The sequence below is a fragment of the Aspergillus sydowii genome (assembly GCF_001890705.1).
Source record: "Aspergillus sydowii CBS 593.65 unplaced genomic scaffold ASPSYscaffold_2, whole genome shotgun sequence".
Taxonomy (NCBI): Eukaryota; Fungi; Ascomycota; class Eurotiomycetes; order Eurotiales; family Aspergillaceae; genus Aspergillus; species Aspergillus sydowii.
The window spans coordinates 1,466,501-1,492,614 of NW_024467860.1; the positions used below are offsets into that span (position 1 = coordinate 1,466,501).

The following is a 26,114-nucleotide window of genomic DNA, read 5'->3' on the forward strand; positions in this document are numbered from 1 at the left end:
ACCGCGAGAACGCCGGAGTGCCCGGTGGCTATTATAATCAGACTAATTTCCAACTATATTTTCCGCCTGTCCTGTTGATACATGGTAAAAGGGCAACGAACGGTAGTGAGGTGTTGTTGAGGGTGTACGAAAAAACCTGAGTAGAGTTGGGGAGCTTGTGTTCGGCGTTTACTGATCAGTGCTTCATAATCCGGATATTCGATATTTCAATAACCCATTCACGCAGATGTTAAGTCTTACCGCCAGGCCTTCACGGAGTTCTCGAAGACCAAAATACTTAACAATACAGAATATGCCATACATCACATTCGCCTGCTCCCAACACTGCTGATAACAAGATACTTATTCATGAGACCCTCCGACCATTGTTCTCGTCCCAGCCGCTCCCGCCCTCGGGGTTTCTCGAGCTTTTTTCGTGCTGTACTGAGACCCGTTGCAAAGCGACTACTGGTCATGTTTAGCACGTATAAGTTACAGCATGAGGATAGCTTACCAAAGTCATCCAGGGTTCGCTGAGGAGCCCTTTGTCTTCTCGGAATTCTGCCGTGCATGATATCGTCAAAGGTTTGGGAACGCTGTAACAGAAAATAAACTCCTCCCATAACGCAGAATACGCCGAATGAAAATACCCAGATACGGACAATAGCGATGGGCGAAGTCTGTCCGCCAACGAACCAGCCATAGTAGCAAAAGAAGCTTGCAACTAGATCGACAACAAAAATGGCCGCTGCGAGCTGCCATGAAGGCAAAGAAGACCAAAACGGGCCATCAGCTCTCGTGATAAAGATCAACCAATTCTCCGTCAAGGATATCTCAAGGAAGAGGACCTCGTCGCGTTTCCCAAAGTTCTGTACGATCCCCGCATGCTCGCCAGCATTCATCATAGTGGTAAGCGCGATCCATGTTCCAAGGGCGAGGATAATTCCTAGTATGACGGAAAGGCCCCAGAGTTTTGGAAGATTCCATTTCACGGGAGACTGGGAGTAAGGAGCATTGTCATAAGCTATTGCAAGGGTTGCGATGTCGGCGAAGATTGCAATAAAGACCACCAGCTGTAGGTTCAGGCATTCATTCATCGTCGCAATCCAGAGGCCAAAGAATATCTCGAGATGCAGGGATAGTGCAATACGATATATCACATATGCATGCATACGATGGAATATCTGACGGGAAGTTTTTAGAGCGTCAATGATTGCCGATAAACCCGGGGCAAGGAAAACAATATCGGCTGCTGACCGGGCAGCGTCCGAGGCACCTTCTACGGCGATCCCAGTATCAGCTTTCTTGAGTGAAGGTGCATCATTGACACCATCTCCAGTCATGGCCACTAGGTATCCGCGTTGCTGAAGTATGTCTACAACATTATATTTATGTTGAGGCCACACTTCTGCAAAACCGTCTGCGGCTTCAACAAAATCGTAAACCTCAGACCCAGGCATGGTACCGCCACCTCCAAGGCCCAGCCCCTCCGCGTTGTAAACATTGGTCCCTAGCCCTAGTTCACGAGATGTCTCGCGGGCAATCCCAACGGCATCCCCAGTGAGCATTTTGATAGATAAGCCAAGGGTTTTCGCCTCATTTATAGTCGTTGCAGTGTCGTCCCGAGGAGGGTCCGAGCATGGCACTATCCCGAGGATCTCCCATGTCCGATTCACAGATTTCCGGGCGACTCCAAGGGAACGAAAACCACGTTCTGCAAACTCGTTCATCTTATTAGTGTATTCCTTTTCGATGCTGTCTGGGATCTGCTGGTTCTCTGAAACCATCTTCAGAACCCACAAAGGCGCCCCCTTGACGCAGATGATCTCTTCACCAGCGGGAGACAACACTACCGCGGTAACCTTTTTGGAGACCGGGTCAAATGGATGGAACTCTCGAGTTTTATACTGCATCAGGGCTTCCTTAGCACGTGGATAATTAGAAAGCGCCTTGATGAAAGCTCTATCGATAGCATCCATGCCCTTCAACTTTCGCGAAGCAGCTAGACACGCTGTCAACATAAGATCGTTAGGGTCTACGCCAGTAACCGTGTATGGGTCTGAAAGCGTGAGCTTGTTCTTGGTCAGCGTTCCGGTTTTGTCAGAACAGAGTATCTCTACCCCTGCAAGAGACTCTATGGCGGAAAGTCTCTGTACAATCGCCTGCCTCCGAGCCAAATAAGCAGCACCCACAGCCATGGTTGTGGTAACAACAGCGGGGAGGCCAACTGGGACTCCGATGATAGTGATGGCCAGTGTGAATTCAAGGATGGTGACAATATTATTCGAACGGTAGAAAGACGACACCCAAACAACGATTAAGGTGAGTACAACCAAAACGAGCAGTGTCGCCCCGATGCGGTTGAGAACCTCCGTGAAATGGCCAGCACTCGATGACGCAGAATTGACCAACGCGGCTGTTTTGCCCATAAAAGTATCATCTCCAGTAGCCGTAACGACGAGATATGCGCCGCCGCGCTTAACCACCGATGAGGCGTAACAAACCTCATCCTTGCATTTGTTAACAGCTAACGATTCACCGGTGACAGAGGATTGGTCGACTTGTAATAAGCAGTTCGTCTTGACACGGCCGTCAGCGGGCACAATCGTACCCTGCCAAACGTAAGCTTTTGCCGTCTTAGTACAAACATAGGATGGGAAACTACCTCATCGACCTTTAGTATATCGCCCGGTACGACTTCGACTGCATCGATCTCGGCCATTTTGCCATCACGAACTACGACAGCCTTGAGGGCCAACGACTTTTTCAGCTCCTCCACAATCGACCCCGCCTGATATTCCTGAGCAAAGCCGACAGTTGCGTTGAGAAGAAGAAGAGCACAGATCACGCCAAAATCTACCCAATCTCTCAGACCAAGAGCAAGGATTGCAGCACCCTATCGCCTATTAGCTGGATGCCATTGTTAAATATTGGGTGGAATGGTCTCCATCACTGACTTCCATCACGAATTGAACAGGTCCGACAAAGAAGGACATGAACTTTAGATAAAGGTTCTCCTTCTCCTCTTTCAGCTGGTTAGGGCCATATTTTTTGCGGCGGGCTAGGGCGTCAGGGGTAGTAAGGCCAGTCGTAACGTCAGTGTCAAACTCGGGATCTTGCCCAACAAAGCTATGTTTCGACTCGATACTTTTCCGTATTTGGGTACGGGCGGTATATTCGCCATCCAGCGACGCCAGTTCCTCGATGAGATCATCAATATTCTCCTCTCCATCGCCATCAGGTTCGACGTAGGTCATGGAAGGAACTTTCTCGTGAGATATGGAGACAGACTTCTTTTCTGTGGTATCTACATAATCGCGTCGAACAACAGCAGGCTGGGGCCCCGTGAAAGGATTTGTTGGGGGGACGCTGGAATCATCCATCGGCTGTCAAGGTAAAGATGCAGTCGTAGGCAATATATTCGGCATCAATGCTGCAGTCGAGGCTAAGTGGAAACCTTCAGCAGATGGAAGCCGGTGTTTGCACGGAAATCGATAGCCAAGCAAAGCGCACCAACAACTCTAGAGCCATTATGGAAAGAGCTGGTGGTCAGAAAGAACGAAGGGGGAAGGGCATAGCAACCGGAATTACGGCCATCGAAGCTTCCTAACCTTGATCTCGTGTTCCTTCATATTTGCCATTGGAATTGTCGCCATTCGTCTGTCCATTTTGGTATCGTTTCAGAGACTACCTAGACAAATCGGTATGTCCATAGGCAAGCTGTATCTATGCAAGATATATTTTTGAGTCCGGCTGTCGATGTTGTTAGCTCCGCATATAACAGCTTTCTGGATAGAATGAATAGTTAAAGTACAGAAATTTTGTTAAACAAATGCACACCATTAGTGTAAATTAACGGACGTAGAATTGTTTTGATGGAAATGCCGAAGCAATGGAGATCTTAAGGTGAACACACCAAACGGCAGCTTGGACGTTGAGCCAATCATGATCCAATCACAGCTGACATAATCAGATATCGACGTCACGGGAAGAAAAAGCACCTGCAGAGTTTCCAAACAGAACAAGCATTTCATCTTCTCCGAAACTGCTTGAGAGTATTTAGGACCTGTCCTCCAGGGCATGGGCGTTCTTGGGGCATCCTTTTTGGCTGTATCACCATAGGTGCAGACATGTTGTGTAGCCTGGCGACCGGAGACTCGTCTATTTGGTGTGTATGCCTGGAACCCTAGCCACTGGCCTGGCCTGACACCGAGCAGTTCTCGCATGCAAGCTCAGTGTTATCTTCATCCTGATTCTGCCCTTGGTTGAAGTCACGATCACTACGTCTCGGCAATCATGAACCGAGAAATTCCAGGGTTTTACTATGGTATGTAATGCGATGTCGTTCTAGGGATCTCACTGACCCGCTTATAGATCCTGAAAAGAAGAAGTACTTTGCAATTCAGGCAAACCACAAATCAGCACCGGGGTCTCAATATTCCAAAGATGCCGTCAAGCGAAAGCGCGCTGACCAGGAGGTTGTAGCATCAACAATCCCGTGAAACCCGTTTCTTCTGCTAAAACTTTTATAGAAGCGGCAACGAAAAGCCCGTCTGCTTCAAAGGTATGAGAAGGAAAAGATCAAGAAAGCAGCGTGCCTGGAGCATCCCCTCATGCAGGCACGGAGGGAGATAGGCGCGCTTCCCGCAACCAGCTCTGTCGAGCATGAACAACGAGGGTTGGCGTACGCGAGCCAGTTCCGACGAAAACAGTTACATCAGTTCGAACCTTGGCCAGATCAGTATACAATAAAGCATATTGTGCGCAATCCGCGGTCCGGAATTTTGATTGCCAGTAAGTTCTGTGCCTTGTGTTACAACATTCTGAAAAGCAAGCTGACAATCCTCGCAGGCGGACACCGCGGCGGCGAGTCGTCAGTGTCGTAAGTTGAGCCTTGCTACTTTGCGAGGACAAGACACTGACCACGGCTCTGCATCAGTGTTTGTTTCCCTGATTGTGATCAGGAAAAATGGACATACAATCGAACTATGGAGCGGCTCCTTTTCAAAGAGCCGTACAGAGTATGCCTGGTCAACATGTTCCATTCGCTACAGAAGCTAACTTAACAATCGCACAGCTTTCATCACTTTCGCTAAGTCACACCGGATACCTATTGTGAGGACTAGTCTATCCCGTGTATCCATCAGTCCGCTCAGCATGGCTAATGAGACCAGAGCGACGATGGACAGCGGTCCGGATGGAGACTCCTTCCTCGCACCACGAATGCTCCCAGACCCCGACGAAGGCGGAGATTATCGATGGCCGCCATTCTGTATGCGAAAAAAGTTGCCCTCCATTACATTAAGATAAATTTGAACGTACTAACACCCAAGCTATATAGTCTCTCACCCGATACGCATCCACACAACCTCATCCCTATGGTGTTCCTCACCATCCCCGACAGGCGACATGCCACGCTTCGCAGTCGGCACGTCAGAAGGCCTCTACACCCTAGAGGGCTTCGGAAGCTACTGGGCGCTTTCTAAAAAGCCCTTCCCAAATGACAAATCCATAGGAAATCCGAAACGCCGCCGCCCTGACTCCTCGCACACTCAGATCACCGCCGTAGAATGGCTGTCGTCCGACGTCATCGCAGCCGGTCTCAAAGACTCCACTATCTTCCTCCATGACATCCGCTCCGGTGGAAGTGCAGCCCGACTCCAGCATCCTCACGCGGTCACGAAGATCCGCAAACTCGACCCGTATCGGATAGTTGTCGCCGGAATCAACTCTGTAAGTACCGAACCACCAATCCATCTATATGCCAAACTTTCAGCCCATGCAATAAGCCCCTCCGTCTAACAAACCAGCTCCAAATGTACGACATCCGCTACCCACCCAATAACCTCCAACGAAACCCAAATCCCAACGCAAAACACCACGCCTCCACACGACCTTATCTCAACTTCTCAAACCACTCGCCGGAAATCATTCCAGACTTTGACCTCAGCCCCGAGCTAGGGATTCTTGCTAGTGGTTTGTAAACCCCTGGCCCCTTTCTCCCGTTTTCCCCCTCATTCTATTTGCCCCAGTACTACTTAATACGTGCTCCAGGGCTAATGTTGTATGATATAGCATCCTCCGACGACCGCAAAGTGCAACTCTTTTCACTACGTACGGGGGAGCAGATCGTTTCCCCACTGACGAGATACCAGTATCGGGATTCGATAAAATCTATCTGTTTCGAGTCTGGGAGCTCATCGTCCCATGGACCGCAGACGCCTAGTTTGTTGGTTTGCTCTGAAGCGACAGTCGATGAATGGAATTGGTGAAATGGAATTGGTACGGGAGAAGACAATGCAATGGAAGAGTAACTTAGTTGGTCTAGGTTGAGTTGGGCTAGGTTTGGAATGATGGCTTATGAGATACGTTATTGTTATTGCTACTACTTTATTACTTTTGATATTGGCATTGTTATTTTTATTCAGGCCTTGCAGGTGTTCTTATTCTTCGTCATATTCTCCCAACTTCTAACTAACGCCGGATATGCTATGGATACATCGTTTTAAAGTTTCAGAAAAGGAAGGGAAAAAAATTATAAATTATGAAAAGACCGTTTAATCGAGCCCACCGGCTAACCATTCTCCAACCTCAACTCCAATTCCCTTGGCCATCTCTCCAATCCAGTCGCCGGAAACATTCACGCACCACTTCTCGCCGACGTCGGCTGTGGTATTCCCACTGTTGACCCCCGCTGAGCCTAGACCCATGCGACTACCGCTGGCACGTCCTGCGGCGGGCACGACCAGTCGTAGGCGCCGTAGTGTGGCGAGTTCGGCGTAGATCGCGTCAGAAATCGCGGCGACACGTAGCGGGTTGGCGGGTGGGTTAGGGTCAATGGCATGATAAATTGCGAGAAGTCGTTCGAGAGGAAATGGGCGGGCAGTTAGAATGGTTGATGGCCCAGTAATACCGGGGCCACCACCGGCGGCCGAGGTCGTTGCAGAGGTGGTAGCAAAAGCGTTTTCGAGGATGGATTTGGTGATGCGAGTTTTTGTTCTCTTGCCCTTGCCTCGTCTGCTTGGTGTTGACGTTTGGCTGGCTTCTCGGTCTTCTGCTGCCTGCGCCTGTGAGAGGACCTTTAGACGGCGTCTGTGGTGAGCACGTTTGTTTCGCGCAGACAAAGACGAAGAGGAAAATTTGGAGAAAAAGATTGTGTCCAATCGTTGTGGAGTATGAGAGGCTAGGTATGCGGATGTTAGGACAAGAGTAGCGAAGTAGGGCAAGGTAGGGAGAGGCGAAGGTGCCGAGACGGCGGATAGCAGCGATGACGGCTTAGAGAGTGAGCCATTTGTGGCGGGAGTTGGTGCATCTTCCGTGACAATACGGTGGACTAGAGCGTCCTCGCCTTGCCGTCTGAACAGCGAACGGCTTTTCACGAGAAGCCGAGAGAAATCCCACTCTTCGTTTCCGCCAGGCGGAGCTTCACCCTTGGTAATCGGAGAAACGAACTGAGGCCACAGCTTTTCGCATATATTCCTAAACACCGGTATGGAGCTCGCAGTTGGACCGACCAAAGAATCATAGACGGCAGAGACGAAGTGAGGGTACAATTGCGCTGACGTTTCCGCAGGTAGGCCAAGCACAGCCGGTGCGCCAGCAGCCAATATGATAGCAATCGACTCCTTGCGGGTATACGAAGGGAAACTGATGTGCGGGACACCCGAGGCCTGCAGGAATAATGGACGGGGTGTAGAACTGAGAATCAAAACGACAGAGAGGGATGGAATCTGGCCGCAGTTACAAGTCAGTACCGAACTACTCATCCATCATCGGAAGACGCAAATCCGCTCCATCACTTACAATTTCACCCAGCCTTGCAAGCGCAGATAATAGCGTCGGCGGCGCCTCCCGCTGTCTATCAATCCCATCTAAAACCAAAACGAACTTCCCAATTGCCTGCCCAGGGTTCGAAGCAAGGCATTCACCCAGCAGAACTGTGAGGGAACTGACGTGCTCGCATCTCCCTTTTCCGAATCGCTCCCATTCGTCTTTCCGTCCAAGAGCTTCCAGGATGGCCCACAATATCTTTGTCAATAAATGCCGCCCCGTTATACATTCGGGACTCCGAACGATGGCGTGCGGCACGTCGAGTCGGGCAAGGACGTTACTGACGATTGTTGACTTGCAAGTTGCGGATATTCCGTGGACGACGATAGTAGATGGGCTAGATACTCCGGGCTAAACATATCGATTATTGTCAACGATGCGACCAAGATAAGTTTCCGAGACCACGGGGGTTGGAGTTCTTACTGCAAGTAGGCTTGCCAGCTGCCTCGACTGAGCCTCCCGGCAAGGCCATTGCGGGCTTAGAGATCTGGAAACCTCGACCGGCAACATGTGAGGCAATTTACACTAGCATTAAATTCGCAGATCCTGCCGCCGAAGACTGTGAAGCTATCTTAAGTAATTAGAGAAGCCTTCCAGGAGTTTGATCGGAGCCAAGCGCCGAACCAGTAAACAAATGAGGTCACGTGGTGATAACGATACCTAAGCCAAGATAACGGCGAAGTTCGTCTCCAAGCTCCGGTGAGCTGTAGTCGGTTGTATATTCTGAATCTGTCCTTACATTACGAATTGAAAACACTGCAATTTACGTTGCAACATATTCGATTCTACCGCTAAGGCTAGATGGTACATAAATGGAAAATAGAGAAAATACATGACAAAAGAGATCAAAAAGAGATACGAGACATCTTGGCTGCCCGTAGATATAGATACATCTATTCTACCGCATGTTCTGAAGTTTCAAAACGGGAAAGATGGTATCAAAAATGATATGCGGTTCATCCCCATATGCATAGAAAAAGATGATTCAGAGACTGGGGGCTTGGATCGTGGGCACAGCAACAGAGATCACAAGGCCAGATCTCGGGCAAAGAACAGCATGTCTAGACGTCGCTTTCATGAGGCAGTGCCAAAAGACGACACCTCTCTAGCAGAGCAAGCTAGACCAGAAAACGGAAGATGCGAAGAACAATTCAAGCGTTATGGTCGGCGTTAGACGTGAACGAAAGAACCCAAGCGTTCGAAAGAAAAAAAAAAAAAAATACAAGACAGAGTACGATGATGCGGGCACTGGGTGGCTGCATCATATCCGTCAAGAAATGGCCCAGAAAATGCAATCGGATTGCATTAAAGATATAGGTCTTGCTATGGTATCATTACCCATTCGCGTTGACAGCGTGTCAAAGGGTAGCCGTTAAGTCGTCAAAGATCGTAGCATCATAATCAGTATGAGTACAGTTCAAGAGGCAAGAACTAATCAATCCTGGGCGGTTGACAGTCGATCAGAAGTATGAAGCATACACCTGATTCTGGGCTCCAAGATTGCCGTTCTGTTGGGGGACGGAGGAAGCACTATAAATACCAGAGGAGTTCTCACTAGCTCCAGACGGAGTGTTTGAGGAGCCAGTGCCAGACCCAGGAACATAGCTCTGGTTCCCAAATTGTGCGCCTCCGGCAGAAACAGGAAATGGGTTATGTTGGTACATGAAGGACTTCTGAGGCGTCTGCAAAGGTCCTGGAAGCTGTGCGGAGTTCATTTCATTGGGCGTGGCCTGGCCGCTCGTTGCAGCGCTGCTTCTTCCAGAGGTCTCAGCTGCCATCATTTTACCGGCAATGCGGCGTCCATGAGGCGTTTGGCGGATGGAAGGTAGGATAGGGCGCACGGATTCAACTATGCGGGACCGAGTTTCTTGGTCGGCAAAGTCCATGGCGGTCTGCACCACGTAGTTTGCGAACGAGTCACGTAGCATTTTTTCCAGCTCAACTCCCGACAACATTTCGTCAATCATTAGGCGGCGCACCGGCATCTCGGCAGTGCGCAGGCACTTCTCGATCACGTTCGAGCTAAACTTTTGCTTTGAAAGAGCGGGAATATTTCCACGGAATGCCTGGCAAAGAGGCTCTGTGAAATGGGCTTCGGACAAATCAAGGATATACTGTACAACGTAATTGCCGAACGGATCTTGAACGAGCGCAAACGCGTTGGAGGTTATCTGAGCGATTAAACGGGCTCTTTGTTCTCCAGATGCATGGTCTATGCAGCGCTGAAGGACGCAGCAGCCGTGTCGATGAGTACCAACCACCACGCAGTTGGCACCGACAGCATCGTAGATGAACTGCGAGTCATCTGCAGAAAGACGATTGAGGCACTTTTGGATGACATGGTTACCATTCAAGTCCTGGACCAGCTCCACAACATGATCCTTTAGTGAGTGGATGACTGTTTGCGTCTGCTCAGGGGTGGAGATGAACTCAATCATCTTTTGAAGAGCCCTGGTACCATGCTGATTCAACGCAATTTTGACGAGTTGGTGCGCGGCGCTGTTGATCAAAGCTGTGCGTTGTTCATCGTTGGAGTATTCAAGAAGTTTCTGGCATAGATAGTTACCGAAAGGATCTAGATTCGTGAGAATGAAATTAGCTAAACTGGAGATGCGATCTGGAATGCGTTAAGGGAAGACAAACCGGTCATAAGTTCGACGACATGCAACTGGGTTTCGTCAAAGATCATTTGGACATGTTCCGCGTTGCGCTCCTCAAGCTTCCTCTGCAAGTATCGGCAGCCGTGCTGGTCTTTGCAAAGACCATATATTTCGCCGCGGTAGTGTTCAAGAGGGTAATTTGTAAAGCGGGAAAGTTGGGCGGAGTCTCCTTCAGCATTTCTGCGAGATCCGACAGGCTTGGTCGAGTTGTCCCCAAGGCGGTAGTTCCCATAGGATGGATAACCACCCGCAAATGAAGGCGACGGGTTGTATTGGCCATTGACCTGCATAGGCGCCCCCATATAGGCCTGGACCCCGTAGCCGTAAAACGGTGGCTGAAAACCAGCTAAGGAAGTCTGCGGCACTGCCGTGTTGCTGGATGTTGCGGCGCTTAGTTGGGGCCCGAACGGCGTAGCGTTCGGTTGCAACATGGTTGGCTGTTGCCTGGACTGGTTTGGCTTCACCTCTTCACGCTCCGGCGAGTCCTTCTGACGAGGGGTCGCAGTGTTGGGTGGGATTCGGCCAAGGCTCGCGTTGTGCTTGTGGAATTTTTCTGCGTGAGTCTTTGGAGGAGTAATTGCGGGGTCGAACCCATCGTCCTTAACAGTAGGCAAATCATTAGTTGAGTAAGAGGACTGCAAAGGAGCCGGACGGTTTGTTGCGGTGGGCGTGGTAGCCTCGTGGTTACCCTCTGCTGCATACAGCACATTTGCTTCGAGTGAGTGCCTGGCCGCATGTCTAGAGCCATTTGGTTGAGCAACGTGTGATTCTTCGGGTGAGCCGCTAATATGGCCTAGACGAAACATGTTAAGAGCGTTTTGCGGCATGCTTTGGTGCGAAGAACGATGACGATTGTGAGTATTCCAGGACTCGGGGTTGGGAGTCTTAGAATTCGCTAGGTCCAAGGCGTCCGAATTTGCTGAGAGCTGAGAACGTTTGGTTAGCGATTGAGGGATAAAGAAGCCATGGTAAGAGAGACCATGTAACCTACCAGGCTTGAGCCGTTGCTACGAGACAAGGTTGGGAATTTGTCGTCCGTTTCAGTCAACTGAAGATAGCTCTTGATGTCTGGAGTTGGAATCCTATCTTCTTCCTTTAAAGTAGATCGATCGTCGTCGTTGTGGAGCAAGTACTTGGTTGCGTTGAATTTATCCAAGGTAGAAGAATTGTTGAATCCTGAGTTGCCAGGACGAATTTGAGAGCCAAAGCCCGACGAGGGCATAGAATAGCGGTGAATACTAGTAAGGACAATAGTCAGTAACACATGCCATTGATCCTGATGAGAGGTTTTTTGAGGACTTAAACGCTCCAAGTGAATGAAGCGAAACAACTGGACTCATGCTCGAGCTATTGTGGCATGGAGTGAGGCGAAAAAGAATCGGAAGAGAGCATCAGCAACAGGGATGGTTACTTACGAAGATCCAGGGCGAAATGGGGACGTAGACTCGTTTCCAAAGTCTTCTTTCTCAGAGTTCCTGCGAGACCCGGGGACTGAATGAACAGCGAAGCGGTTGGTTGAGGTCTGGGCTGAGTCGTGATTCATCTGACTTGGAGGACTGGTAACTGAAGACGCAAAAGCGTTGAAGAACCCAGGAGACGAGGTAACACTGGAAGTTGAAAAGCGAGTAGGCCGGGAGAAGGCACCTGGAAAGCCGTTCTCGCGATACTCAGGGGGAGTCGTAGGCTCGCTGACAGGTCCAGAGATCCCTGCTTTAGCAAGATCTTTGGCAAGCTGGTTCATTTCCAACTGCTCTCTCTCGTGTTGCAAGTCAAGGAGCTTCATGTCTTCTTCGAATCTTCGTTTCTGTTCTCGCATATATTCAATATGCTGGCGTTTCTTTTCAAACTGCGAAACAAATGAGCGACAATTCAAATGTCAGGTATTCAAAATTGTAAGACAAATAATTAGAGCAAGATGAGCAGGTGAGGGAAAATTGATGATCTAAGTGAGAAAAGAGGGGTGATTGAAGGGTAACACCAAGGGTAGGTTGAAGACAATAGGAAGCGGTGAATAGAATGAATAGGACAATAGAGAATGCAATTCAATTGCGGAAAATATTCATAACAATGAGATGTGTGGGTGCCGAGCACGAGCGTGAGGTAGGTCACATAGCCATGTGAACCTGCAGGGCGAAGTACGGAGCATATAGGAGATCTGGGGTACGGAGCTTACCGATGAGAGTAGATCTAGCGCATCGGGCATCTGAGGAGGAGCAGGCCCGACATTGTTCACATAGTTCCAAGAAGATAGCTTGCTTGCGTCTGTTGTAAAGCGGCGTTGAAGATTGGCACGAACTTCGCCTGTAGGCCGTGGGAACGCTGAAACGAAACTTGAATGGCCCGGTGAAAGTGAAGAGTAGCCAGGAAAAGGAGTCTCTGACGGGGGCGAGCGGGGAGAGGGAAATCGGAGCTCATCGAGACGTTCACTTAGTCCGTTCTTGAAGGCCATTATGGGCGGGCAATCGGGGGACGAGAGTTATCACAGGACTAATAAACTCAGGGGCCAAGGCGAGGCAGAGGTCAGCTATGTCATGATACCTCACAAACAACGGAGAAAGCATCCGAAGGAAAGGAGAGGGTTTGGACTGCGACAACGACGGCGAGCAGACCGGGGGCACGGGATTAAAGTACAGAAGTGAAATGTTGGCGGTGTGCTCTCTGATAGCGACTCATGTAAGGAGTTGACGCTCAAGAGGGGCGGAGGGGTGATTTGGCGAAGCGAAACACGGAAAAGAGCAGCGACTCACCCACAATGAACGTCTCGATAGTTTGAGTTTCAGGGACGGGAGGGAGACCTTGGACGGCCGATGTTCGTTTGAATCGCGCAAGTAAGGACTGTCTGGACGCGGAACCAGGCGCTGTTCACGCACTTTGCCAGTGTTCTTGCAAATTGCGGAGATGCCAGCGGACGGTGTTTTAATCACGGCGTTGGCTTCGTCCCGAGACGCGCTCTCGCTCGTGTCGAGAGCCGCGGGAGAGGATAACAGTAAACGAATGAACAGATACAAGGGAAGTATATGGAGGATACGACAATGTAGAATAAAAGACGATTGTTATACAGGTCGCATGTGCTCAAAAGAAGGGAAGGAGAAGCAGAGAAAGAAAGAAGGGCGAGAGGGGAAAATGAACGAAGTGGGCGGCGGCTGGGACAGTGAGCGGGGAGTTGAGAGTGACTCGATTCCCGCTCGTTTAGGCAGTGCTCGCCCTCACTATACTCAATCTTAGGGACCAGTTCCAGCACCCTGGTCAAAGCCCTATTTCTGTTCCTGGGTAAGAGCTCTTTACCTTTTCCTTCTTTTTTCTTTTCGTTCTTTTATTTATTTATTTCTTATTGATCTGTTTTAATGCATTGCGAATTTTGATCATGAACTCACTGTCAGATCATCCAGAAAAACTACTGGTATCTAGGTACCTAATCCCAATAGTTTTGCTTCTCACCATTCAACTCGTATGCTCCAGAGTCCAGACTACCTGCCCGTGCATGATCTCGTGTGGTTTAACACGAGAACGGAAATAAAAAACGAAAAAGAAAAAGAAAAAGAAAAATGGCAACAGAGAAACATGGTTACTCCGTCTTCCCCATGGTCTCTGAATTGGCAGCTGTCGCGGAAAGACAATCCTATCAATACATTTACGAATATATGGCAGGCAAGAAAACCGTGATCAGTGCGCTGCAGCGCGCCGTCTGTTGGATGGGCCTGCTCCCCGAAAGCACAGGCTGATGAGCTGTCTTGCCTTGCCAACCCTCCAGCCGATCATTGGGTTTTCGATGGATCAAGAACTGAATCTCCCTCGCGGGTTGATCGTGATTCGGCTAAGGGCTGCTAGTGGTGACCAGGAGCTTCGGTGCTAATGCATTACTTTATTGGGGATAGAGTGGTGACTCTTCCTTCAGGTATCCAGGTCTAGACAGGGATTATGGTAGTAGATCTCCCAGCTCCTTATCGTCTCTTTTCTGGAAGAGAAAGTTCGAGGAGCCCTGTAAAATCGTGAGACTGGTGCCCTACCATGCTCAGCTGGCCGTTAATTATCGTTGTGGTCAGACTTGTGGTACTCCTCTGGGAATAAAGGGGGAGTTCTTGCTGGGTGCGCTGGTCGAGAGCGTGGCCGCTGCAAGTGTTTCTGCAGTAGCGGGTGGGGACCGATGTAAAAAAAGATGTGACGGCGGATCAGGTCCTAGCCACCAAATGTAACGACGTATGGAGGGCCTGGGTCAGAAAGATGCGAGTATTCTCGCCTTGCACAGAGATAACCTGCTTGATAATTGAAAGGGGCGTGCGGAGGGCCTTGTGCTGACTCCTGAGGATCGCAGCCAACCAACGAAGCCCTCAACAACTGGGCGTACCACAAAGTCAGCATTTAGGGATTGCCACGCGCGACCCAAAGGTTCGCGACAAACATCTCCGATGCGTAATCATCATTCCTTTTTGGTCAATCAGTGAGGGGAAACCCGCCTGGAATTTCCCGCTTGCTTGTTCTCGCTGAGCTGGTTCATCCTCGACCTAGTGGAAAAAGGTGGCACAGTCGCAAGGCACAAAATTCACGGTTTGCGGTTTTGCTTGATCAGGTTCTGAGGACGGAACCAGGCATTGCGTTGGGCGTATTGGCGCTTCACACCTCGGGACCAAAAAGTAATTGAGCGGGCACAGAGAATTGTCTCAATCACAAACTGATGCAATGGCTTGCCACATCGGGCGCAGCGATTGGAGATTGCAGCGCGAGGTGAAGCGCAGACTGAGGCCTGTGGGCCGCTGATTGGTGCGGCAGGAGAGAAGCGGTGTACAATTGCGAATGGAGGCGAAACTGACCTCCCTGGCTCCGGTGGTGGTGATCGCACTAGGGCCTCCTTTTCATTTCTGTCAAGAACAATCTGCAGGCGCTAAATGTCGTGTTGGCAAATTCGAAAAAAGCCCACGCTCCGAGACATTCATGTTTGGAGTTTGTGGGCTGGATTGGGATGAGTGGATGGACGTGGTGGACTTATCGATAAGTGGACTGCTATCGATAGTCGCAGATGTTTCGATATCGCCCTCGGATGACGGCAGTCACAGCCCCAGTCTCCATCCTTTTGAAGATCCAATTTCCATGCAATTCGGCACAGACAACATCCAACAGCCGAAATGACGGCATTCGCTGGCAGAATATCCGACACTCAATTGGAGCTGATGATGCTCCGATGCTCGGTGCTCTGGGCGAGCGATGGAATGGACCGAGACACATTTCAAGGACCCGAAACGCAGTAATCCAATCAACGAGGGCCACTTTTCGCCTGCTTGGGGCTGACCCGACGAATGACCCTCTGGAAATTAATATGCTGGGATACCCCAGCCAGTCGTCGCATCTTAGATTGCGGAAAACGCAGGCTAGTCCCTTCACCGTACTGGCACTGAGTGCTACGTATCTTTGGATAAACCGGTTGACTGTTCCTGGGTCACTTCTAAGATAGAGTAGACAATTCTGGAACCTGTCGCTATACTTAGGTTCGCCCGTGGTACCTCGATGCGTCTCCAACTCCAAGCCTGCAATCGAACAACGTTGGTTGGCCAAGCATTCAACGCGGAGGCTTTACCCGCTGAACCAACTTTATTTTACTGCGCATCCGTAGCGCAGGCCATATCCGTGATTGGCTTTTGCTCAATTGCCATGCTTTAAATAGTGATATGCTTGCCGGTAGTTGTCCAAATGCCGTGTACTTCCAACTGGCGCGCCGCGAGTGTAAAAGAAAGCCATAACTCTTCGCTTGCCTGATATTTGTCTAGCTTTGCCTTTAAACCTGGGCCATCCAATGAAGCTCACGGTTTCCGTTCCAGCAAAGCATGGGTGCCACTTTATGCTACTGAACGCCGGGGTTTGGCTTCATGCAAGTAACATCGAAGCCCAACGCCATCTGGTGTGCTCTTTAACTTGCGGTCAAAGAGCACCCACCGCTACTCAGTCGATAGATGCCCTGCAATTGATACATATACTTTCCCCACCCTGAGACCCATAAACGGCTCCGAGACGCAGTTATCGCCTGTGTTTTCAAGGTTCGTTCTTCTTGGCCATTCTTGTCCTTCCCGCATTAGGTTTATGATGTGATGTGGACCATGTGCCCCAAGACAACTAGACAACTCCCGCACAATAAAGAATGTTGAAAACCCTCGAAACACATTGTTGCCTAACCCCGCAAACTGGTGGGTACTGTTACAAACGGATCCATTAGTAGTTCCTATCGACAATGGCCCTGCAATTGCATGGACTCTTGAAGATGTTCCATGAGAAGCGGCACCAAGCCGTCGTCTCCCATGTTCAAGCGCAGCCAATCGTGCCCTAACATTTCCTTCTGTTATCAAAAGAATGTTTTCGCTTCGACTTTCTGACCAATGTATGGTACTCGAACGATAACCCTAACCAAGAGCGAAAGTTACCTGGATAGACTTGCTACATTTCATGGGAATAACGCCATAATGCTGCAATTAATCAAGACAAAGTTCACATTTGGAGCCAATACTGCTCCACAATACTAGGAGCTCCAAGTGAGTTGTCCCAACTAGCCAGCTACAGCGGTGACATGGCATCCCTTTCACCAAAACTAGCTCAACCGGGCCGGCCCATATCTGCGTCTGCTTCCCAGGGTTGCGACATGGAGGCCTCATCTTCCGTCGGGCATCATCTCAAAAGACGCGCGTGCAAGTAAGGCGTCCTCGATCGCTCCAAAATTCAACAATGCAGCGAAGCTACTCCCAGCGACTGCGCTGTACTTGCGCCGAGCGGATGTTGGCGCTGCAGGCAGTCGACTGAAGCAGGAGGAGAAAGCGCCAGAGCCTGAGATGTACATTGTGCAGTGCACTATGAATCATATTTCTCTCTCTTTCTGTCTCTTTTTCTTGGGACGCGGGGGTTTGACATCATAGGACGCCATGACCTATTGGTACAACGTATCTCGATTTATGCTGTCGGATAATTCGTGGCATTTTAGTTTATGCTCTATTCGCTTGTTGATAGCGTGTCCGGCTCTTCTGTCCTAGGAACGAGATATGCCTGCCAGCTATAGTATGGAGTATTCGAACGAACAGTGTGTCATGTTTACGAGTACCCTGTTATACTCCGGTCTATCATAAGTCTTGTACGTGATTTGTTTACGCACTCCGACTGATACAGAGTATAGTACAAAGGTCCTTTTCCTGGAGCATAATCAATTGCTCTAAGGTCCTGTGAATACGTGACTATAGAAGATTGCTCGTTATTTATTCCAATTGGCGTTTCGAACAAAAATTATGTTCCTCTTAGTACATGTTCCCAGGTATAGATCATATGCTTGCCCTACCGCAACCCTAACTAACTTGATAGTATATAAATACATAGCATAAAGCCTTGCATCAGGTATCAGAGAGCTACTATACCCTTATCGACGTACGAAACATAATATCAAGCCTTCTCCGAACGGTTATGAGAGTGGTTCAGCTTCAGGGAATATAGCCAGCCGCCAGCAATGCCCCACAAGGCCGCCCAGACAGCTTGTGACAGCGATATAAAAATCCAGGACAATCGACACCGCAGATCCTAAAAGCCTAAGAGTCATCGACAGTTCCTTTCAGGGTTCCCAATCAACAGGGAAACCAATCCTGCGGCTATAATACCGCTCTAAGAAGACCCTGGCTGACTACTAGTCCATCACGAAAGGGCTGTCACAGGGTACGTTCTCTCCACCAGGGGAAACGATTTCCCAATCAGGTGCGGATGGGGCCTGAGCGAACTTACCTAGCCGATTTAAAGGAGCAATCGCTGGCTATTATCACTCTAACGGGCAACGAGGGCTCGTCAGCTTGTCTGGATGGATCGAAAAGTCGGATTTTTCATCGTGGTGGGGGGCATGAGTGGAACCGTCGCGTTAAGTCGGGAGGGGAGGGTCCAGCTCCCAAGCAACGAAGGGTTGGGATTTGGGGAGCTTGTATAAATTTCTTGTCGTCCTGGGAGAACCCCGCCATTTTATCTTTTGGGTGTTGTATTGTTTCTTGTCTTTAACGAACTCTCTGAACAACGTTGTTAATCTTCCGGAAGTTGATTGCTACGTGATTATCAGAGACCTAGTTAGGGCAACCAGCAGGATGGTGTCCTTTCGTAAACCGCCCCGATATGTTCTTGCTAGCATATTGTGCTCGTGCGGTGGTCTTCTTTTTGGGTAAGGTGATATCGTTCGCAGGACTAAGACTGTTTTCGTCTCTGACCTTCGTGTGCTTGCCAGTATGGACACTGGCATCATTGGGCCAGTGACGGTTATGGATGGGTTTGTTGAGAAGTTCGGCAATCAGTCTGCAACGATACACGGCCTGCTGGTGTCTTCGATATTGATTCCTGCCGCCATATCCTCGTTCTTTGCTGGATATCTAGCGGACAAATTTGGTCGCCCCAAAGGAATTAGCATAGGAACCCTGATATTCGGACTTGGTGCAGCACTTGAAGCCGGTGCTGTTCATATTTCCATGTTCGTCGTTGGGCGGTGCATTGAGGGAATAGGAGAAGGACTGTACTTGGGCACATTGGTTGTGTATGTTGGAACTCTATCCCTGATCTCCCCCTGTACCTTTCTGACTTTGACAAGGTATATTTGCGAGATTTCACCCCCTAATGTCAGAGGGACGTTGACGACTGGCCCGCAGTTACTGATTACTCTAGGCCTTGTTGTTGGTTTCTTCACTTGCTACGGGACTGCTCGGATCCAATCCTCCATGTCGTGGCGAACTCCATTTCTCATCCTGGCCTGCCTTTCTGCCTCGTTCTCTATGGTTGCACTTACATGGCTCGTTCCATCTCCAAGGTGGCTCACCATCCATGGCCGCAAAGCCGAGGCCAATGCCGTCTGGGATCTCCTGGGTGTTAGTCATGCAGAACGGGAAAAGAGCGAAATCGAACAAGACAGAGGATCCATCATCCAGGGCCTAGCCTCTCAAGAAGTTGCCGTGACCAATGTGCCGAGTATGGATACCTCGGTGACAGCGGTACAAGACGGTGACCGGCCCATGAAACACAAGTTGTTTGATATTTTCTCCAAGGACGTCCGGTCACGTACAGCGCTTGCTGTGTTTTTGATGGCAATGCAGCAACTTAGCGGGATAGATGGTGTTCTTTACGTGAGTTATCTGCTCCCACCAACGGGCCGACAAATAGAGGCTAACTCATATTCCTTATAGTATGCTCCCCTACTCTTCGAGCAAGCAGGGCTCGCATCGGCGGATGCCAGCTTCTTCGCGTCTGGCGTTTCAGCCCTCGTTATTTTCGCAGTGACCATTCCAGCCCTAATCTGGGCCGATAAATGGGGCCGTCGGCATAGCGTCATATACGGCGGTGTTGGTATTAGCATCACCATGTTTCTGATGGGCGCACTCTATGCAGGCAAAGCAGTGCACAGCACGACTGGAGCGGGGCGCTGGGTCGTCATTGTCTCTATTTATATCTTCGCAGTGATATTTTCCCTCAGCTGGGCAGTCGGCATCAAGATTTATGCAGCCGAAATTCAACCGCAAAGGACCCGCGCATCAGCTACCAGTCTAGCACACGGCAGCAACTGGGCCACAAACTTCCTCGTCGCCCTTACAACACCAATTCTACTATCCAAGAGTAGCTTTGGAGCCTATTTTCTTTTTGGTGGATGTTCGTTGATCACGGCTGCAGTCTGTGCTCTCTATATGCCCGAGACCAAGGGTAGGTCCTTGGATGAGATTGAGGATGCCTTTAAATCCAAGACAGTCAAATCCTGGTCATTTATGAAGACTGTCCGGCCGATCGCCCGGAGAGCACCTGAAAATATTAGAATGCCTGTTATTTAACCGGGATTTCATGGCGTAAAGTACGGTACCTGAGGGCTAGGCATTTGGTGCGGAAGTGACTAGCTACCTGCTGCGGGAAAATAAAACCAATGATAATGATTAGAATAGAGTATAAGATATAAATCTCGAAAATCTTATGAAAAATCGTAACAACAACTACATTGGAGTGTTTAACTTCCAACGTCTTTGAGGGCTGTATGCGGAGGATGTATATATTTGTCAGCGGATGCCGCACTAACCCAATTAAATTAGATCAAGACGGTTATGAATTACATAATCTCCCCACTTCTGCATAAGGAAATTCATCCGGAATTTTGGATCTTTTTCCCCTCGCCGATAAGAAGAAATTGCGGTCTCACGCCTCGGCTGCCATGAACCTCCACTGACACCAGGCTATCTTCCGACAAGTGCAGCCTTAGTTCGACCGGTTAACAACCTATCTTCATAGGGATGCCGCCCCGAAAGAGAGCTACGGCTCCTGTCAGTGCGCGAGCTGCGCAACCTGCAGAGGTATGACACCGGGATCTTCTTGTCGGGCGCGGGTTTGTTTGCTAATATCTCAACCATTTTGCACAGGCCGGAGCATCGTCTAAAACAACGTCAGAAACCGCACGACGGAAGCGCGCCGCTCAAACCAAGGAGGCCAAGGAGGCGTCGAATTCCGAACACCCAACTCAAAGCGGAGAAGACCATGCTGCCGACACAGAGCAGACAGAGCAGGTTCCGGAGCCGCAATACCCATACCGTCACCGCGATCCATTTGATGCGCTTCTGGAGCCCTTCTACGCTAATAAATCTCTGACCGACCCGATCAACACTGCGAAGGACAAATGGAATCTGTTGCCCGCGTTTTTGAAGGTCAAGGGTTTGGTGAAGCAGCACATTGACTCATACAACTACCTCGTGGAAGTGCAGTTGAAGAAAATCGTCGAATCGAGTAATACGATCCGCAGCGATGTCGACCATAACTTTTATATCAAGTTTACCGACATCTACCTTGGGTTCCCTCGCCGAGCGGACGAGCCTCAGGATGTGCGTACCGAATTCGACGAATCCACTGTGACTCCCCAAGAGTGCCGGCTGCGCGACACGACATATGCCGCTCCTATCCAGGTCGACTTTGAATATATTCGTGGCCGCCAGAGGGTGAGGAGAAAGGGTGTCGCTATTGGTAGAATGCCGGTTATGCTTCGCAGTTCGAAGTGTGTGTTGGCGAACAAGTCTCCTGCACAGATGTCTGTGCTCAACGAATGCCCTCTTGATCCCGGTGGATACTTCATCGTCAATGGAACGGAGAAGGTGATTCTCGTCCAGGAACAGTTGAGCAAGAACAGAATTATTGTTGAAACGGATCCCAAGAAAGAGATAGTCCAGGCTTCGGTTACAAGGTAGGGAGAGCGCGGACTTTTGAAGAGACTCGGCTTTCTAACCTATGCCTACAGTTCCTCAAACGAGCGTAAATCTAAGAGTTACATCATCCTGAAGAAGGATAGGTTATACGTCAAGCACAACGTCCTGAGCGAGGATATCCCCATCGTAATTCTCCTCAAAGCGATGGGTATACACACCGACAAAGAAATGATGCTTCTAGTTGCTGGTGTGGACAAGGTTTACCAAGAAGATTTCGCGATCAACTTCGAGGAGGCTATCAAGGTTGGCGTTTTTACACAGCAACAGGCGCTTGAATGGATTGGCTCTCGAATCAAGATCAACCGTAAGCAGATGTCTTACCGCCGAACCCACGTTCAAGAGGCCGTCGAGGCCATTGCGTCGGTCATCATTTCCCATATCGAAGTCAAGGATATGAACTTCCGTCCCAAAGCCATTTACGTTGCGAACATGGCTCGTCGTGTGCTCATGGCCAAGAACGATGCCGCGTTGGTTGATGATCGTGATTATTTGGGAAACAAGAGATTGGAGTTGGCAGGACAACTGTTGGCCCTACTTTTTGAAGATCTTTTCAAGAAGTTTTGTTTTGATATCAAAATGAATATCGATAAGGTTCTGAACAAGCGCAACCGAGCCGAGGCCTTCGACGCTTGGAGTGTTATTGGTATGCACAGCAATCATATCACACAGGGCATGAACCGAGCTATCTCAACGGGTAACTGGAGTTTGAAGCGTTTCCGTATGGAACGTGCTGGTGTTACTCACGTACTCAGCCGGCTGAGTTATATCGCCGCTCTCGGAATGATGACACGTATTAGCAGTCAGTTCGAGAAGACGAGAAAGGTCAGCGGTCCCAGAGCTCTGCAACCCTCGCAGTTTGGAATGATCTGTTTGGCGGATACTCCGGAAGGTGAAGCCTGTGGTCTCGTGAAGAACCTTGCACTTATGACACATATTACGACGAACGATGAAGAAGGTCCTATTAGGAATCTTATTTTCATGCTTGGTGCCGAAGACATCCAAACCGTGGGTGGGAAGGAAATCTATGCGCCTGGTAGTTACACCATCTCAATCAACGGTACACCAATGGCGTTAACACGACGCCCGAAACATTTCTTGAACGCATTCCGAAGACTGCGTCGAATGGGCAGGATTTCCGAGTTCGTGAGTATCTACATCAATCACCACCAGCGTGCTGTGCATGTTGCAACCGACGATGGACGCATCTGTCGGCCGCTCATTATTGTCGAAAATGGCAAGTCGTGCGTCAAGAAACATCATCTTCGCAAGCTCCGTGATGGGACGATGCAATTTGACGACTTCCTTGCTCAGGGTTTGGTGGAATACGTGGACGTCAACGAGGAGAACGATTCGTTGATCGCAATCTATGAGAAGGACATCAGCGACACGACCACGCACATGGAGATTGAACCATTCACTATCCTAGGTGCTGTCGCCGGTCTTATTCCTTACCCCCATCACAACCAGTCCCCGCGTAACACTTACCAATGTGCTATGGGTAAACAAGCGATTGGAGCTATCGCATCAAACCAGTTCCTCCGCATAGATTCCATCCTTTACTTGATGGTCTACCCACAGAAGCCCATGGTCAAATCACGCACGATTGAATTGACCAAATATGATCAGCTTCCGGCCGGTCAAAACGCTACCGTTGCCGTCATGAGTTATTCTGGTTACGATATTGAGGATGCCCTGGTCTTGAATAAGGGCTCGGTCGACCGAGGTTTTGGTCGTTGCCAGGTCTTCCGCAAGTATGTTACCAATATGAAGAGCTATTCCAACGGAACAAAGGATATCCTGAACCCGCCCACCTATGAGAACGATGCGCCAATCAGGAAACATGCTCTGTTAGAAAATGATGGTTTGGCAGCTGTTGGTGAACAAGTCAATTCTGGAGAGGTTTATATCAACAAATCCACACCAGATCAATCATTGGTATCAGGGTTCCCGGCATCCGATTCAGGGCGGCCGATTAGCTACAATCCAACTCCGATGACCTACAAGCTTCCTGACCCTTCCTACGTCGACAAGGTTATGGTTTCCTGTACCGAGAATGAGAATCAAATTATTAAGGTCCTCACGCGCCAGACCAGACGGCCTGAAGTTGGTGACAAGTTCTCATCCCGTCACGGACAAAAGGGTGTTACTGGTATCATTGCCGATCAAGCGGACATGCCGTTTACTGACCAGGGTATCAACCCTGATATTATCATGAACCCCCATGGTTTCCCTTCCCGCATGACAGTCGGAAAGATGTTGGAGCTTGTTGCAGGTAAAGCCGGTGTTCTTTCCGGGCAGCACGGATATGGAACCTGCTTCGGTGGTAGCCCTGTTGAGGAAATGTCCCAGATTCTGATCGACAAAGGGTTCAGTTATGGTGGCAAGGACTATCTCACTTCCGGTATCACTGGCGAAGCCCTCCCATTTTACGTCTTTACCGGCCCCATCTACTACCAGAAACTGAAGCACATGGTTCAAGACAAGATGCATTCGCGTGCTCGCGGTCCCCGTGCTACCCTTACTCGCCAGCCAACAGAAGGTCGTTCTCGAGACGGAGGTCTGCGTCTCGGAGAGATGGAGCGTGATTGTTTAATCGCGTACGGTACTAGCCAGCTTCTTCTAGAGCGTCTGATGATCTCGTCCGATCGCCACGAAGTCGATGTTTGCGAGCAGTGCGGTTTTATGGGTTACCTTAACTGGTGTCAACGATGCAAGTCCTCGAGAAGCGTCGTGAAGATGGTTATCCCATATGCGGCCAAGCTTCTTATCCAGGAACTTATGAGTATGAACGTGACAGCCAGGTTGAAGCTCGATGATGAGTTCCCTGAGACGAAGGGCCGATAATGGGCATCCATCTACTTCCTGCGAAACGTGAAAAACAAAAGTGCTTGCACATGTGGCGTTGGGTTACCTGTACTGTACATAGATGCATAGCGATTGATTTGGTATAGAATATATGAAAACGAGTATTTACGTCTTGAATTTGTTACTCTTCGGTTGTAAATGTTCCTTCATCTGGTACTCAATCTTATCCCCTCATCTCTCCCCGCACTTCCATACCTCGGCCGTCCAGGCAGCAAAGACCATATCAACCACCAGAATAAACTCACCAAAATACTTACAAACTGACAATACCACTTCGACTTTGGTAGAAACCACCAAAACAATGACCGAATTCCAGATCCCACTCGAATCACTCACCTCCATCAAGGACAAAGTCGTTCTCATAACCGGTACCTACTCACCACTAGTGACCTACAGCAAATCATCCTAATCCAGACCCTCCCAAACTGATTAACAAACTTCTCAGGAAGCTCCTCCGGCATCGGCAAAGCAACCGCATCCCTATGCCTCTCTCTCGGCGCTCGGGTAATAGCCGGCGACATAAACCCGCTCCCGGACGAGTTTCTGCAACAGCACGGCAGTGGAACAGAGAATGAGGTCTCATCATCATCATCATCATCACTTCTCTTCGAGAAGACGGACGTCGCGGACTGGGCGAGTATACGGAATCTCTTTGTTAAAGGTATTGAGCGGTTCGGGGGTATAGACCATGTCTTTGCAAATGCGGGAATTGCACCGAGGAATAATTTTCTCGAGGAGACGTTTGAGGATGGTGCCTGTGGTGAGCTTCTTGCGCCGCCTAATCTGAAAGTCCTGGACGTGAACCTTGTCGGAGTTATTTATACGGTTCGGTTGGGTGTTTATTATCTGCGCCAGTCGGGCAAGGAGGATGCTGGCAAGGATGGGAATCCCGGAGGAGATCAGAGGTCACCTGGTATAACAGTTACGGCGTCGGCGTCTTCATTCCAAGACTTTGGCGCCGCGGATTATACAGTTGCGAAGCACGGGGTTCTTGGTGTTCTTCGTGGACTTTATGCTGATTTGATGCATGTGGATTCGTTGGAGCCTGAGAGGACGAGGGTCCGATTGAATGCGATTGCGCCTTCGTGGACGGCCACTGGGGTTGTCCCCCGGGATGTGCTTGTGAGTATGGGCGTTAAGGTTCAGGATCCCGAAGTTGTTGCGAGGAGCGTGGTGATGCTTTTTACCGATTCGGCGCGCCATGGTGAAGTCATATATAGCTGGGAAGGGAGGTATTGTGAGATCAACCGGTGTGAAGGGGGATTGCTTAACGGGGTGTCAAGGATTCTTCCGAGTGTGGCGGGGGAGGGCCCTGTGATGGAGAGGTTAAAGGGGAGGTAGAGCTTCTTATGGTATGTTGATGGGAGCCTCTTGAACACGATAATTACTGTTGTTAAAGTGTCAGATGAATTGAGAAGTTGTACATAATGTCTAAGTATAAAGTGCAAGAGGATTACCTCATATATAACAGCCAAATCATTTAGAACAAGGATGGTCTAATGTAAAATAGGAATGGTATCAAGAATGCAACAGGTAGGTCCAGTCTCCAACAAGAAACACTAGG

General features: G+C 49.6%; 5 protein-coding genes across 5 annotated transcripts; 3 read left to right on the plus strand and 2 right to left on the minus strand.

The window, feature by feature from the left end:
* Positions 1-4: 4 nt before the first annotated feature.
* Positions 5-3,861, minus strand: ASPSYDRAFT_40857 (plasma-membrane proton-efflux P-type ATPase). The gene is made up of 5 exons (XM_040846168.1): positions 3,794-3,861; positions 2,937-3,732; positions 2,645-2,875; positions 494-2,591; positions 5-447 (listed from the first exon to the last, which is right to left on the minus strand). The coding sequence occupies exons 2-5, from the start codon at positions 3,360-3,362 to the stop codon at positions 347-349; spliced, it is 2,856 nt and encodes a 951-aa protein (XP_040706038.1). The 5' UTR covers positions 3,363-3,732; positions 3,794-3,861; the 3' UTR covers positions 5-346.
* A 414-nt stretch (positions 3,862-4,275) lies between these two features.
* On the plus strand, positions 4,276-6,251 carry ASPSYDRAFT_144752 (uncharacterized protein; the record flags this gene model as incomplete). Its single annotated transcript, XM_040841463.1, has 10 exons — positions 4,276-4,306; positions 4,354-4,457; positions 4,512-4,773; positions 4,831-4,861; positions 4,919-5,000; positions 5,057-5,094; positions 5,154-5,251; positions 5,321-5,712; positions 5,790-5,952; positions 6,055-6,251. 10 exons carry the CDS (start codon positions 4,276-4,278, stop codon positions 6,249-6,251), a joined length of 1,398 nt encoding a protein of 465 aa, XP_040706039.1.
* Positions 6,252-6,536: 285 nt separating this feature from the next.
* ASPSYDRAFT_55148 (putative RNA-binding protein) lies at positions 6,537-12,918 on the minus strand (the record flags this gene model as incomplete). Its single annotated transcript, XM_040848988.1, has 7 exons — positions 6,537-7,709; positions 7,783-8,146; positions 9,289-10,384; positions 10,453-11,395; positions 11,461-11,707; positions 11,885-12,315; positions 12,643-12,918. The coding sequence occupies 7 exons, from the start codon at positions 12,916-12,918 to the stop codon at positions 6,537-6,539; spliced, it is 4,530 nt and encodes a 1,509-aa protein (XP_040706040.1).
* A 5,776-nt stretch (positions 12,919-18,694) lies between these two features.
* Positions 18,695-24,529, plus strand: ASPSYDRAFT_85930 (DNA-directed RNA polymerase III core subunit RET1; the record flags this gene model as incomplete). The annotated part of the gene is made up of 6 exons (XM_040851580.1): positions 18,695-18,996; positions 19,051-19,579; positions 19,640-20,150; positions 20,724-20,785; positions 20,852-21,663; positions 21,718-24,529. The coding sequence occupies 6 exons, from the start codon at positions 18,695-18,697 to the stop codon at positions 24,527-24,529; spliced, it is 5,028 nt and encodes a 1,675-aa protein (XP_040706041.1).
* Positions 24,530-24,851: 322 nt separating this feature from the next.
* On the plus strand, positions 24,852-25,891 carry ASPSYDRAFT_55150 (uncharacterized protein; the record flags this gene model as incomplete). The annotated part of the gene is made up of 2 exons (XM_040848989.1): positions 24,852-24,918; positions 24,996-25,891. The coding sequence occupies 2 exons, from the start codon at positions 24,852-24,854 to the stop codon at positions 25,889-25,891; spliced, it is 963 nt and encodes a 320-aa protein (XP_040706042.1).
* Positions 25,892-26,114: the final 223 nt, after the last annotated feature.